At 41.5% G+C, this 15,434-nt stretch overlaps 1 protein-coding gene across 1 annotated transcript in view; it reads right to left on the bottom strand.

The window, feature by feature from the left end:
• SYNPR (synaptoporin) overlaps positions 1–15,434 on the bottom strand; it is a 310,932-nt gene that overhangs the window by 113,655 nt on the left and 181,843 nt on the right. The window contains exon 3 of the mRNA XM_024124142.2: positions 10,455–10,579. Coding sequence (XP_023979910.1) covers positions 10,455–10,579 — 125 coding nt within the window. The remainder of the gene's footprint in view (positions 1–10,454; positions 10,580–15,434) is intronic.

Here is a 15,434-nt window from a genome sequence, read left to right on the forward strand (position 1 = left end):
CATTCCCAAATGATTGTAAATTTCATGAGGGAAGAGGCTGTGTCTACTTCACCCACCAATACATACCAAGTGCCTATATAGTTCAGGGCCTTGTACACCGTAAGTGCTCAGTAAATATTTATGGAGAGAAAGAATAAATGATCCAACATGGGATCAGTCACAGATTTGGAGAGATGATTAAAGAGTCTCCCCATTGTGTTAGAAGCCATTGGTTGCCCACTCATATCTCACTGGTACTCACCATTTCTGTATAGGATGATGGCTTTCTAAAGAAAGCATCATGATCTCTCCCTGAAGGCTTTCACGGGCTGCAAGTGCATGCTTGGTCTGCGTGCACTGCTGGGGAGTTAATGCCTGTAGGAGCAGCTTCTGATGGCCAACAGGAGTTGGTAGATATTTACCCCAGCTTCATCACTTGCCAGAAGTGAAGCATGTTACCCACGCTTTCCTGGAAGTCTCAGTTGCCCCAGGGCCCACCGTGGTACCTTGCTCATTAATCCACTCTTCACTGGCTTTTTTCCCTTCCTTGTGTCACTACCCCATACCTTACTGGTATTTCCAGGGATCACCTGCCAAGAAAACTACAAATCCTTGCCTCAGCATGTGCTTTTGGGAGAACCCAAACTAAGACATCCTTCTAGGGAATTTCCCACCACTGTCCTTTTGGAGAAGTGCTGCAACAAAAATGTTCCCATTCTATCAGTTACTCAGGCTGCCAGGGGAACAGTGCGGTGCGGATGGAGTAAATGAATTGGTCATTCTCTAATTTTTTAATTTAACCCATTCCATGGCAGCAGCCAGTGCACCACATTTTCTGTGATCGCTGTAGACATTCCCTACAAATGATAGCTCCTCTCTTTATTGTAGATATCTCCAAATAGGACTGTCCTTGGTCTACAGATGTACTCTGCCAGTTCCTTGCACCAAATTCTATTGATACAATTAACAGCAAGGAAGACACCATTCAGTGAATACGTGATGTGCGCCAGACTCTGTTTCACGAACAACTTGTATTACCTAATTGAATGGTTACAACCATACTACGAGGAAAGTACTCTCATTGCCTTCTTAGGGTAAGGAAACCTAGGCCCAGAGAGACTCTAACTTGCCCATCTGCGGGGTGGCAGAGCTTGGATGTGAAGCCAGGGGTGTGGCCAGAGATCCACCATTAATCCTTTGGCTATACCATCTTCCAATCTCCCCATCTGCCTGCCCCAGAGAACCACCAGGTCTCATCACATCCAAAATTTATTTGAAGGCATAACATTAAAATGAGATACTGTAGTTATAAAGTTTCTGAAATTTTAGCCAAAAAGAGTGAAACCCTCTGGTAATGAGAAACAATAAACACATGCTCAAATGTAATTGCAAATGCAGCATTTCCTGAACACAAGATATAAAAAATTGAAGCTCTTAACGTTTTTATTTTCCCCAATTTGGCCTTTATGATAAAAAAGAGTTTATCACCGTTGCTCTAGGGCAAGGATCTTAGGGGGAAAATGTTTTCCCCCATGACAGAGCTAGCGTTTCCAAATAAAGGCCCCAACTCCACAGCTTTCCTGGCGTCAACCTCCACCTGTCCCCACGTTCCAAACAGAAGTGGGCGAATCAGAGCAAGTGGCCAGAGTCATAGAGAGAACAGTGCTTCTGCAGCCGGTGCCCAGCAAGCCGCCCCGGCTCACCTTTCCCTCAACACAGAAGACCCATCGTAAATTCTTTTTCAAGGATCACAAAGATCAGACTCAGAATCTCATTCTCCCATCCCACTCCCACCAAACAAGCCCGGGAAGATCATGCTTGTGCCAATGAGCGTTTCTGTTCTGTACTTTGGGAGGCTTTCATTCTCCCATTAGTTTAATGAGAAAAAAATTACAGGCCCGATAAGAATACCTTCCAGGGCAACCCAAATAAGCATCAAAGAGTTAAAGCAAGTTAATAAATGAGAGATAGTTAAATACGTACACATCTCTTAATGTTTGCATATTGGGAGAGAGAGGGATGGGGTGCTCCCATTCTGTGTAAAATATAACATAATAAAGGGGTCATTTTGTTGTGTTGTGGGTCATTTTGCTAATTAACTAGAATATCTTCTTCAGCTCTCTATTTTTAATTACCTTTTCTTGGTAATGAAAGTAAAAACAATATACTAAAAGAGACTTTACTGAGTGTCAGGCCTTGTGTTAACCATTTCCTATACATGATTCACTTAATACAACACTACAATGAAATAGTTAACACTGTCTCTGTTTTCCAGATAAGGAACAGAGGTGGTAAGCAATATTCTCAACAAAACACAACAAGGAAGTTCCAGAGTGGGGATCTGAACCCAGGCAATCCAACTCTAGAGTTCAAGCTACATTATGTTGCTTCAGTAAATTCACAGTGTAAAAAGTCATAAAACTTACTGGAGAAAATCTGGAAAATGTGGACAAGTGTACAAAGAATATTTGATGCATTCATAAGCTCACCACCTAGAAATAAATTAACATGTTGATGCAGTGATCATGACATAATCTCTATACATAGGACATAGTTTTTGTTGTTATCCCAAGTGAAAAGCTGTGTGGTTAATCACCAAATTTGGAGAATATACTTGCGGTGGACTGACAAACTATGGAGTACATTTTAGATAAAATTCATTTTGGAGGCCTCATGGATCATCTCCCAAATCTAAGCAATCATCTATTTTTCAGAAACCAAGGTTGAGTACATGCTATTATGACTGTCAATTGGAAAAGACCTACCACATATGCTAAGATACCATGAACAGAAAAAACCAACCGTGGCTTCAAATTTGAAACCTGAACTGAAAACCACTGAAGGAGATTTCTGACCAAGCTGCTTTTCATATGAGCAACAGTGTACAACTTCTTTTAGAGTGACAGAAAATCGGGATCGATCTGTCTATCTATCTATCTATGTATCTATCTATCTATCTACCTATCTGTACCTCTCTCTCTTTACCTATCTATCCATCCACCTGTTCATCCATCCATCCACCCACCCACTCACCTACCCATTCATCCATCCACTTTCTTTAATGTTGGTAATTCATACAATGGTAGTGTCTTAGGTTGGATTACCCAGAAGCAGACCCTGAGATCAAGATTTGAGTGCAACTTGTTTTTGGAAGATTCATCTCTGGAAACACCAATAGGCCAGTGGAGAATTGAGACAGGAAAGGGAAAGCAGGTAGTAAAAGGTGTGTTAATGACCATGTTTCCACTGTGGGAAGTACCTGCTGGGTATTCTGAGAGATGGTGTGGGACCTGGCTCAGAGCTGTGCCTCAGGAGAGGTGAGGCACTCAGGATATTTATCCTCCAACTCACATTTGTCACTGGATGAAGGCTGCTCCAGGAGATATGAACTCCCCAGCATTTCTGGCCTGCCCTGCATACTGACCAAGCAAGTTCCTGTGGCTTGAGAAAGCCCTTTAACAGCTATATGGGTTTACAATAAAAAGTGTAGGTGTGAATTGTGAGGGACTAACAGGTATGGGCAATGGCAGCATGTGCTACAGCCAGCTAGTATAAAATAAAATTGGAATCATTTTATATATATATATATATATATATATATATATATATATATATATATCCTTAAATGTTATTTGAGGAAATGACATTCAGTGTCTGCCTACCACATTTTATTTAACCGATTCCCTATTTTTGGACACATAAGTTATTTCTAATTTTGAGATACTTAGAATAATTCAACAATAAATACCTTTGTACACACTTCTTTCTCTATATCTCTGGTTATTTCTTTAGGATAAATTAATCAAGGGCAACTTTGTTAATTATCTAAAGCAGGGATTACTAATCCCATATCTAGAAGAGTGCTTGACATTGATAGAAAACTTAGTATCTTTTTTATCCTGACAGGCGACTCCAGACATAAAAGTGACGTAACAACTTAATTTACTTTTCATGATGAATCTGCTGTTATTCTCTATACTCATTTGTTCTCAAATGATGGAAGATTTTTACGCCTTTATTATGGAAACCTTTTTGACTGTCTAGCCAAGGTGGCAAGTTTATCACCCATCATCAAATGAGCTGATTACTTTCAAGAAGTCAGAGGTGAACGCCTTCTCTATAAGAAGGTCATTAACAACCTTGCTCTCTTTCTTCACAAACATCATCTCACACAGGCTTAAGGGAAAATGGTTTGAGCCTTAGCATTTTGCATTTTACTTGTCTGAGGGAAAAACATACAGAATTCTATTTGCCATTGTCCAACAGCCTGGCATGCTTTCCTTCCTACGGAAATATCTCACGAAATTCCTTAATGGCCACCATTCATTACCTCCAGTGGCCTTTTAGTTTTCACTTTTCTTTGAAGTGCTGAGTGGTATCACTCATTCATGATGTATCCCTACCTTCTGTGAAGCCTACACTTGCCTGGTTGTCCCACCCCTTTCCCTTTGGGCTCTTCTTGGTCTCGCTCAGTCACTGCTCTCCTTCATTTCTTCTAAGTGTGGGCATCTCCCATAGCTTAGCCCTGTGTGTCCATGCTTCCATCTGTCTTGAAGACGTCTCTTCATCTAGGACTTACTTTTCACTCCATGAAGATGACTCTTGGAGCCCCATTTCCAGGCTTACCCTATCTCTTCTTACGTGGGGTTCAAGCATGAAACTTCTTGATAGAAAACACAAACTCAGCATGATCAAATCCAAATTTATCTTCTCCACTTTAAAATGGTTTTCCTTATTATTCTCTCTTTACCTTCTTGGACTCTTTCCCCATATTCAATCACGTAGGAGTTCAAGGTCTTCTAAAATCTTGTCCAAAGTCATCTTTCCAGCTTTATCACTTTACTCCATCATCATTTTTGGCTCTACTCAGCATGCTTCAAACAACCTGAACATTGCTTTCTTCAATTTTTATTCAAATTAGTAGATCATATTACACAACATATGAAATCCAAAATCTTGAGTTTGATTTTCTATGAGATGCTGAACAAATTTCTCTCAGCTCAGTCTTCTCAAACGGGACCTCAGAACCCCCTTCATAGAGATGGTGCAATAATTATGTAGTATACTCTGACCCTTCAAAACTAACCTTTGCCATGAAAACTTTTATTCCCATAGTCCCCAAGCTCTCCACTCTGATTTCCTCTGTCGTGTGACAGGCATCATATATAAATGCAAAGTGTTAGTTGGCATTCCTCAAGTAGGCTTCCTCTAAATGTGTTAAATTTCTTTAAAATAAGAAACTCTACTTCCCATTTTTGTGTATAAATAAAGTGCTAAAAATATTGAACACAGAACCCTCCAAATTATCAAATGAGTTTTCTACGAAAGTAGCATATTACAATAGATGAGAAAAACAGTTAAATGCTGTTTGTTCATTTTAATCACAGACCAAACAGGTCGGGTGACAAATGTTTTATTCCCCTAGTAAAAGGACATATTGCTGAATTAAATTCCTTCTGATAGAAGCGTGCATGAAAAATGCATACATGTGGTGGTGTGAAGGAGTTATAGTTTGGGCATATTTATTGGAAGCAGTACATGAATATTTTGTAAATTATCTATTTATTGGAAGCAGCACATGAATATTTTGTAAATTATCTATCATTTTGTAAATTGACATTATCTCACATTTGATAATCTGATAAGGAAGTTAAGTAGCTTCCTTTGATCTGTCATTTACAGACTAATTGTTTTTGTTCAAATGACTTGGCATTAGAGTTTACTGTCTTCCCTGTGTCTGCAGTAAACGGAATAATCAGAAACTGCTGAATACTCTCGTTTTGTTTCTAAGATTATGATCAAATCATTGACATTGGTTTGTAAAATTTTATTTATTTATTTATTTATATTATTTTTTACTAGATCTTTATTGGAGTATAATTGCTTCACAATACTGTGTTAGTTTCTGTTGTACAACAAAGTGAATCAGCCATATGCATACATATGTCCCCATATCCCCTCCCTTTTGCGCCTCCCTCCCACCCTCCCTATCCCACCCCTCTAGGTCGTTGCAAAGCTCTGAGCTGATCTCCCTGTGCCATGGTGCTGCTTCTCATAGCTGACTATTTTACATTTGGTAGTGTATATAGGTCGATGCTACTCTCACTTCGCCCCAGCTTCCCCCTCCCCAAGTCCATGCTCTATGTCTACGTCTTCATTCCTGCCCTGCCACTAGGTTCATCAGTACCATTTTTTTTTTTTTTAGATTCCATATATATGTGTTAGCATACGGTATTTGTTTTTCTCTTTCTGACTTACTTCACTCTGTATGACAGACTCTAGGTCCATCCACCTCACTACAAATAACTCAATTTCGTTTCTTTTTATGGCTGAGTAATATTCCATTGTATATATGTGCCACATCTTCTTTATCCATTCATCTGTCGATGGACGTTTAGGTTATTTCCATGTCCTGGCTATTGTAAATAGTGCTGCAATGAACATTGTGATACATGTCTCTTTTTGAACTATGGTTTTCTCAGGGTATAGAAAGTAGTGGGATTGTTGGGTCATATGGCAGTTCTATTTTTAGTTTTTTAAGGAACCTCCATACTGTTCTCCATAGTGGCTGTATCAATTTACATTCCCACCAACAGTGCAGGAAGGTTCCCTTTTCACCACACCCTTTCCAGCATTTACTGTTTCTAGATTTTTTGATAATGGCCATCGTGACTGGTGTGAGGTGACACCTCATTGTAGTTTTGATTTGCATTTCTCTAATAATTAGTGATGTTGAGCTTCTTTTCATGTGCCTCTTGGCCATCTGTATGTCTTCTTTGTTGAAATGTCTATTTAGATCTTCTGCCCAGTTTTTGATTGGATTGTTTGTTTTTTTGATATTGCGCTCCATGAGCTGTTTGTATATTTTGGAGATTAATCTTTTGTCCACTGTTTCATTTGCAAATATTTTCTCCCATTCTGAGGGTTGTCTTTTCGTCTTGTTTATGGTTTCCTTTGCTGTGCAAAGACATTGGCTTGTAAAATTTTAGAAGAAAGTAACTTTTTGATGATTTCCATCACCAGCATCTTGCTAACCCAACTTACTTCTGAAACAAATGACTTCAGAGTAATCTGAATAAATTCTAGATGTGTCTCTTACTACTGAAATCTTCCCCGAAAAGATAGTGGCACAATATTTTAAAGTACCCAAATGCACAATTGAAATTGCAACTCTAGTAAAATTGGACCTCTTTGGAATGTATATCTCCTACATGGACATTAATGGGACAAAAAGGTAAGACATTCTGTGGGAGGAGATAGGCTAATCTTGATTTCTTAACAGTATAGACAGTAAATATTGGACAGATGTGATCTGCAAAGTGGCAAAAGCTTTCTTGCTTTTTACTAGAAAGGTGGTTTTTAAAATGCTTCTAGGAGACGTAGGGTTCTGAGGAGATATTACAAGCGTGGTACAGCCGGGGGTGGGCAATGTGTGTGGCAGGGACGGGGCTCAGGAAGACCAGCTGGATGCTTCAAGTCCCCTTCCTCCCTTTGTTCACCTTTTTCAATGACTCATATCTGTTTTATAGAGAGAGCTTCAGAGCAAGATAAGGTATGGAAGAAAAGTTCTGCTATTAAAAAAAAAAAAAAGGTTCATAACTTTTGTTTCAGAACCCAAGTAAAAATCTTTCAAATAAGCAGGCCACTATAATTACAGATGGTAATAAACCTTTTTATCCAATTTCTCTAGTTTGCTTTTAATTGGGCCAGTAATATATCTTAGGAAGAAAATGAAGAAGCCCAAGGCTGGAAAATGTTTGCATGAAAGGCCTTTTCAAATTGTTCACTTAGCTAAGGACTGTGTGAAGTTAAATATCACCCTGCTCTCCACCACCACCCCAACCTAGGCACTGGTTTTCCATCTACACAGGTTTCTTGACTGGTATCTTTTAGTTTAAGGGACAGAGAGACCTGTGTTCAATGTTCAGCGACCTGCTGCTCTTTAAATATTAAGGGGCTGGGACTTTCCTGGTGGCGCAGTGGTTAAGAATCTGCCTGCCAGTGCAGGGAACGCAGGTTCAATCCCCGATCTGGGAAGATCCCACATGCCGTGGAGCAACTGAGCCCGTGTGCCACAACTACTGAGCCTGCGCTCTAGAGCCCGCGAGCCACAGCTAGTAAAGCCCGCGCGCCTAGAGCCTGTGCTCCGCAACAAGAGAAGCCACTGCAATGAGAACCCCGCGCACCATAACAAAGATCCAACACAGCCAATAAATAAATAAATAAATAAATTTATTAAAAAAAAATTAAGGGACTGACCTTCAAGTCATCTGCTTCTACCATATCTCTTGGTGGGAAATCCTGGTAGAAAGCAATGTAGACCTTACAATGTCACAAATAATGTTACTAAGCAACCCACCCCTGTTGCCCAGCCAGTGAAAATTCTCATCTCCTCTCCTAGATCCCCTGTGTTGATAAGTAAGCATGCGTTGGCTTGGCCATTCCACACTAAAGCCAAGGAGTTCCTCCAGAACCTTCAGATGTGTCAAGCATCCCCACTCCCACTTCCACTAGCATAGGAAGCTCTGGTAATTACTAAATGACCAGGTATTCTGTACTTAATATTTCTCTGCTTTGGACTCCCTTATTAGTTAATTAGGAGAGTATCTACTTGAGCAGAGGTGTTTGCAACTTTTATCACTGTACGACTCTTAAAAACCACTTAATACATTGGTATAAATGCCCTGTCTGCGTGACTCATTGGCTGTGAACTGAGGCACTTTTGTTTTGGACTACGAAAAGGTCACTAGATCAGTATACTAAGGATGCATTCCATGATATACAAATCTTCTGAGATGCTCAGTGAGAAAGGGTTTCTGTGGCCAAATATGTTTGGGGAAACGTTGTGTTCTTGGTGATTCAAAATGTGTATTAGAATGGCAAAGTGCTAAGAAGTATTTCTTAAACTTATTTTATCATATAATTTAAAAATTCTGGGAATTCCCTGGTGGCACAGTGGTTAAGAATCAGCCTGCCAACGCAGGGGACACGGGTTCGAGCCCTGGTCCGGGGAGATCCCATATGCCGCGGAGCAACTAAGCCCGTGCGCCACAACTACTGAGCCTGCGCTCTAGAGCCCGCGAGCCACAACTACTGAGCCCGCGTGCAGTAACTACTGAAGCCCGCGCACCCAGAGCCCATGCTCTGCAACAAGAGAAGCCACCGCAATGAGAAGCCCGCGCACCATGATGGAGAGTAGCCCCCGCTTGCCACAACTAGAGAAAGCTCATGCGCAGCAACAATGACCCAACACAGCCAAAAATAAATAAATACATAGATAAATAAATAAATTTATTAAAAAAAATTCTGCCTCCCTTCCTCCCTCTCTCCTTCCTTCCCTCTCTCCCTCTTATTCTCTATCTCTTCTTACTTTCTTCCTCTTTTCCTTTCTTTTTAGAAACAGTAAATATCTAGGGCTCCATGGGAAAGATTTTGGAAAACACTGTACTTGCCTATTTAAGAAAAGTTTTTCGGGGCTAACTTCTACTTTTCTCTGTAATTCCAGAGCCAGCACTGTATCTGGCACAAAATGAATGTTCGACAAATGTTTGCTAAATTGAAGGGCACACATGAGAGTAAATTAATAAGATGTCAATATATTACGTTGAAAGTGTTTTACAAAATCACGCCAGTTATTTGGTACCAAGTGTTTGGTACTTTTACAGAAACAAATTATTTAGAAATTGAATTCAATTAATCCACTTTGGGTAAATGGATCAGAATCACAAGATGTCTGATTTGGGCCAAGTCCTAGTAGGTATTTAGTCATCATTTTATAGACAGGTCTTACCTTTCATAGTGAATTTATAAAGAGGTTCAAAGAGTTATCTCAAGCAACTGAAGTATAGGAGTAGAGATGCGAGTTCTGGGCTTAACCCGAGTGGGCTCGAACACTGACCCTGCCACCTACTGGCCAAGGGAATGTGGGCAAATATATCTGCGCCTCACTTTCCTCATTTGAAAATGGCGATGGTACTTGTACTCCCCTCAAAAGGTCACTGTGATGACTTAATGAGAGTCAAGCTAAGCACAATGGCACATGGAAACAATATTAGCTATTAATATCATTAAACGCATTATCAGCCAGGATCGCATAGTCAGTATGAAATGAGAGGTGACCACACAATTCTAGAGAGAATTTGGGAGACCTTAAAGAATTACGGACGGGAAGGAAGAAATTGTATAACTGAGATCTCCATATTGATGGACCCCAATACTGGGCAATCTGTAGCATTTTTGCGGGGAGGGAGAGTTAATTCTGGCTTGAAAGTACAACTCCCATGGAATAACTCTTCCCAGGGTAGGGTGTTAGGTGGGCATTTTACTTGTTTGGGCATTCTGCAGGCTCAGGAAGAATCCTCTCTTTTTACTCGGAAGTCCCTGGGAGATTGCATTTTTTAAAGAAACCACAGAAAGAAGAAAGTGCCCTGCCCCTCCAGGAGACAAGTGACCATTCCCAAGTCACCATTCCCTACCTGAATGGGTAGGCAAATGCTACGTCAATGCTGAGGTTACTTTCCGTCTTGTTGACACAGTCCACACTCAGCCGCAGGCCTCCGGAATAGCCACCGCATGTTGCAAATGCAAAGATTGCAAAAAGCTGTGGAGAACAAAGAAACAAAAGAGAAGGAGGCTATTAGGATGGTGCTGATCTCACGAGATCTGTCAACGGGAGCTCAGCGTCTCACACTGAGAAAGGTTGGAGTTCTTCTAAAGTGCGGCATCTTATTTGGTTCAGGCTGGAATAAAGGCCAGGGTGATGATGGGCAATGGGGTGGTGGGGTCTGAAAAAACTGTCTGGAAAGCTGGAGTAATTTTGTTTATAGAAAAATTAGACACAAGGACAAAATATCTGTGTTTGAGGCCAAATATTGGTGTAAAGAGCTGTCACACCTCAGAAGGTAGAGAAGGTAGTCTCACATCAAAGGCTCTGGAGAGCTACACACCAAGGGATTAATGATGGATACCTCCAGGTGGGAAGAATTTGGTATGTTTCCTTGCTTGCTTCTTTTTGTTTATCTGTATTTTTTGCAATACACATGTTTTGCCTTTTGGAATAATACAGATTTTTAAAAATGCATAGTCAGAGAATTTTAGAGTTGATGGGTGGAGGAAGAGGAGGTATCTAAAATATGCTATTCCAGAGGACAAGATCTCAGTATATGTCAGCCTATATGTCAGCCTCAATGCCCCTTCGGTGGTTACAGCTCTGTATTCTTTGCTCTTTCTGAGTCAACTACTAAAAGGTTCAGCTGGTTACAAACTAATGTCATAGTCTATCCTAGTGTAGAACATGCATCTATGGGAATTAGGTACTGAAAATTAAGAGCAGGAACTCAGAGAAGTCTTCCAGAGAGAAGATACATCTGAGAAGGTGAGAATGGCCTCAGATGGGAAGGAAACAAATGCCAAACTTTGCCCACTTAGTTTGTCTAAATTCAAAAGAACTTCCTGTTCATTTCCAAAGAAAGTCAATCAAGTGCACTTAACACTCACCCATTCTGTAATACTCCCATTTATTTTATTTTAATTTTGGAACTCAGATTCTTATAGTAGCTTGGAGCCCCCATTAGGAACACCAGATCACTTTGCATAGCGAGAGGAATTCTTGTGTAAGGGTTAAGTGCATGGGCTCCGGAATGTGACCTTGGGAAAGTTGCTTAATTCACCTGTGAAGCCAGCTGGTCCTGAACTTTTGTTTGTTGGGGTTTTTTTGATTACTGATTCAATTTCACTACTAGTGATCAGTTTGTTCAGATTTTCTGTTTCTTCCTGATTCAGCCTTTTTTTGTTGTTTTTTGAATTTTATTTTTTTTATATAGCAGGTTCTTCTTAGTTATCTATTTTATACATATTAGTGTATATATGTCAATCCTAGTCTCCCAATTCATCCCATCACTACCACACACACACCCCCGCCCCTGCCCCGTTCCTGATTCAGTCTTGGAAGATTGTATGTTTCCAGGAATTTATCCATTTCTTTGCGGTTATCTAATTTGTTGGCATATAATTGCTTGTAGTAATCTCTTATGATTCTTTGTATTTCTGTGGTGTTGGTTGTAACTTCTCTTTCATTTTTGATTTTATTCATTTGGGCCCTTTCTCTTTTTTTTCTTGATGAGTCTAGCTAAAGGTTTATCAATTTTGTTTATCTTCTCAAAGAACCAGCTCTGGGCTTCCCTGGTGGCGCAGTGGTTGAGCGTCTGGCTGGGCCCGTGAGCCGTGGCCGCTGAGCCTGCGCGTCCGGAGCCTGTGCTCCGCCACGGGAGAGGCCACAACAGTGAGAGGCCCGTGTAGTGCAAAAAAAAAAAAAAAGAACCAGCTCTTAGTTTCATTGATCTTTTCTATTGGTTTTTAGTCTCTATTTCATTTATTACCACTTTGATCTCTATTATTTCTTTTTCTTCTACTAACTTTGGGCTTTGTTCTTCTTTTTCTAGTTCCTGTAGGTGTAATGTTAGATTGTTTATTTGAGATTTTTCTTGTTTCCTGATGTAGGCCTGTATTGCTATAAACTTCCTTCTTAGATCTGCCTTTGCTGAGTCCCACAGATTTTGGAATGTTTTGTTTCTATTTTCATTTGTCTCCAGGTATTTTGTGATTTCCTCTTTGATTTCTTCAGTGATCCGTGGACCAGAAGAAGCATGTTTGGTAGCATGTTGTTTAGCCTTTAAGCCTTTGTGTTTTTCACAGTTTTCTTCCTGTAATTGAGTCTAGTCTTATACCATTGTGGTGGGAAAAGATGCTTGAAATGATTTCAGTCTTCTTACATTTGAAACTCATTTTTTCGTCTAACATGTGATCTATCCTGAAGAATGTTCTAAGTGCATTTCAGAAAAATGCATATCCTGCTCTTTTGGGGTGGAATATTCTGTATTTATAAATTAAGTCAATCAGATATAATGTGTTGTTTAAGGTCCATGTTTCCTGATTGATTTTCTGTCTGGATGATCTATCCATTGATATAAGTGGGGTGTTAAAGTCCCCTACTATTATTGTATTGCTGTCAATTTCTCCTTTTATGTCTGTTAATATTTGCTCTACTGTTGGATTAACCTTTCCTATTATTATGTAAGGTGCTTCTTTGTCTCTTTTTACAGTCTTTGCTTTAAAGTCTATTTAATCTGATGTAAGTATTGATACCCCAGCTTTCTTTTTGTTTCCATTTGCATAGCATATCTTTTTCCACTTCTTCACTGTGTGTCTTTCACTCTGAAGTGGCTTTGAGGCCGACTGAGATTGTTGTGGGTATGCTGGTATGTGGAGCTGGACCCCTGGAGCAGGAGACACCTGGAGGGGTGCCAGTGCCAGCTGGGGATGCCTGCTGGGTAGAACGTGGCAGCAGCTGCTTTGGGGGAGCCAGTTGGGGCAGGCAGCTTGGGCAGGGTAGGTCCTCAGGGAAATACTTGGTTGGTGCACATGGTGCTAGTTAAGTTGATGGAGAGTGACAGAAATGGTACATGCCCATGCTGGGCCCATGAGGTGGATGGAGAGTTTAAAAAAAAAATGGCACCTGCCACTTCTTCTGTCCCTGGAGAAAATTTCACCAGATCTCTGCCCCGCCAGCACATGCCCTAAAATTTAGTCAATGAATCTCTTTCTTCTATGACACAGGCACTTCTTAAAAAAAAATTATTTATTTTATTTATTTCATTTTTGGCTGCGTTGGGTCTTCGTTGCTGTGCACAGGCTCTCTCTCTACTTGCAGTGAGCAGGGGCTGCTCTTCGTTGCAGTGCACGGGCTTCTCATTGCTGTGGCTTCTCTTGTTGTGGAGCACGGGCTCTAGGCATGCCGGCTTCAGTAGTTGTGGCTCGTGGGCTTAGTTGCTCCATGGCATATGGGATCCTCCCGGACCAGGTCTCGAACCCGTGTCCCCTGCACTGGCAGGCGGATTCTTAACCACTGCACCACCAGGGAAGCCTGACACAGGCACTTTTTAAGCTGCTGCTTCTGCACTGGGACTTGGAGCAAGTGAGTATGTGTGTATGCTCTTCAAGAACTAAGTCTGTTTTCCACAGCCCTCCAGCTTTCCTGGACATAAGCCACTCTGGCTTTCAAAGCCAGATGTTATAGGGGCTCATCTTTCTGGTGCAGCTCCCCCAGGCTGGGGAGCCCAATGTGGGGCTCAAACCCCTCGCTCCTCAGGGGAAACCACCATGGCTCTGATATCCCTCCCTCTGTGGGTCAGGGCACCAGGGTTGACGATGAGATCTCCGGAGGATAAAGCTTTTGTTTATACGTTTGCCACTTTCCATGGTGTAAATACTCCCACCATGGCCAATTCCAAGCTACCAACATAACACCTCTGAACCTTGACTGGGAAGAGAGCTGCACAGTCAGCTGTGCTCCAGCACACCACTGCCACCAAAGGAATTTCCCTGACTCTCCCCTGGAGCAAGAACCATGGACTAATTTCATTGATTCACTCCTCTTATTTCATATTTACTCTTATTTCATATCTCATATTTTCTCTTATTTCATATCACTCACCTTGGGCTTCTTTCACTGATTTCACTTCAATTATTCATTCATTTATCCATTCAACCACTTATTCACTTACTGATTTAGCTACTGTAGGAGAGACCGCTGATACTCTGCTGAGATCCCCGCAGCCCACCCTACAGGCCATCTGCATTTTCAGGGGGACAGTCCTCATACGCATCAAAGGCTCCTCCCCAAACCCTCGAGTCTCTCCGCTGAGGGCTTTCTCAGGCAGCAGGAATGCAGCCTGTGACTGGGGCACGGTGCGAGTCTCTGGGAGGCAATTCCCTGGCAGCTTCCAAACAATGTGGGATGGAAACTGGTGGATAAACCCCCAGTGGCCTTGTCTGCCTGTGGGGAAAGTCTGAAGTGTGTTCAGTATAGTTTCTTCCAATGGGATTAAGCCCCTGTTGCCCACAGCAACATCTGCTCATGAACGACACCCTTGGTGGGCGTTTTCCTTTTTCTGTCTCATTTCCCCACTCATCATTGTGCTTCCTGGCATTACTTCTCAGGTGACCTTGCTGAGTCTAAATTCTTGTATTTTCAAAAAGCAGGTCTCAGGACCTGCTTTCGAGAAATGCAACTGAGACAGTTACCAAACACGGACCCAGCACCGATTACTCTCTAGGCGCTGCAGTGGCCTTAGGACTGTATTAATGGAAGGACTGGTACCACCCAGCGCACCGTAGCTCATGCCTCTCAGCTTCTAGCTCGCCACGCTCTCATCTCTGCAGCCCTCTCCAAAGAAGCTGAGCCCCTTTGCAAACAGAAAGTCTTCTTGGACTACGTTGTCCAGAGGACGGCTCCTGAAGCCAGCCCACCCCACCCTGACTCCCATTATTACCTGCCGCTGTTGTTGTTTACCTGAGCAGACATTTAAAAACCTGTATTTGTTCGGCATAGTGTATTCACTTGTTTACGTTTTGTCTGACCACTTACCGGAGGAAAGGTAATACCCTTGTCTGTGTTT

The sequence above is a fragment of the Physeter macrocephalus genome, chromosome 18 (assembly GCF_002837175.3).
Source record: "Physeter macrocephalus isolate SW-GA chromosome 18, ASM283717v5, whole genome shotgun sequence".
NCBI classification, from domain to species: domain Eukaryota; kingdom Metazoa; phylum Chordata; class Mammalia; order Artiodactyla; family Physeteridae; genus Physeter; species Physeter macrocephalus.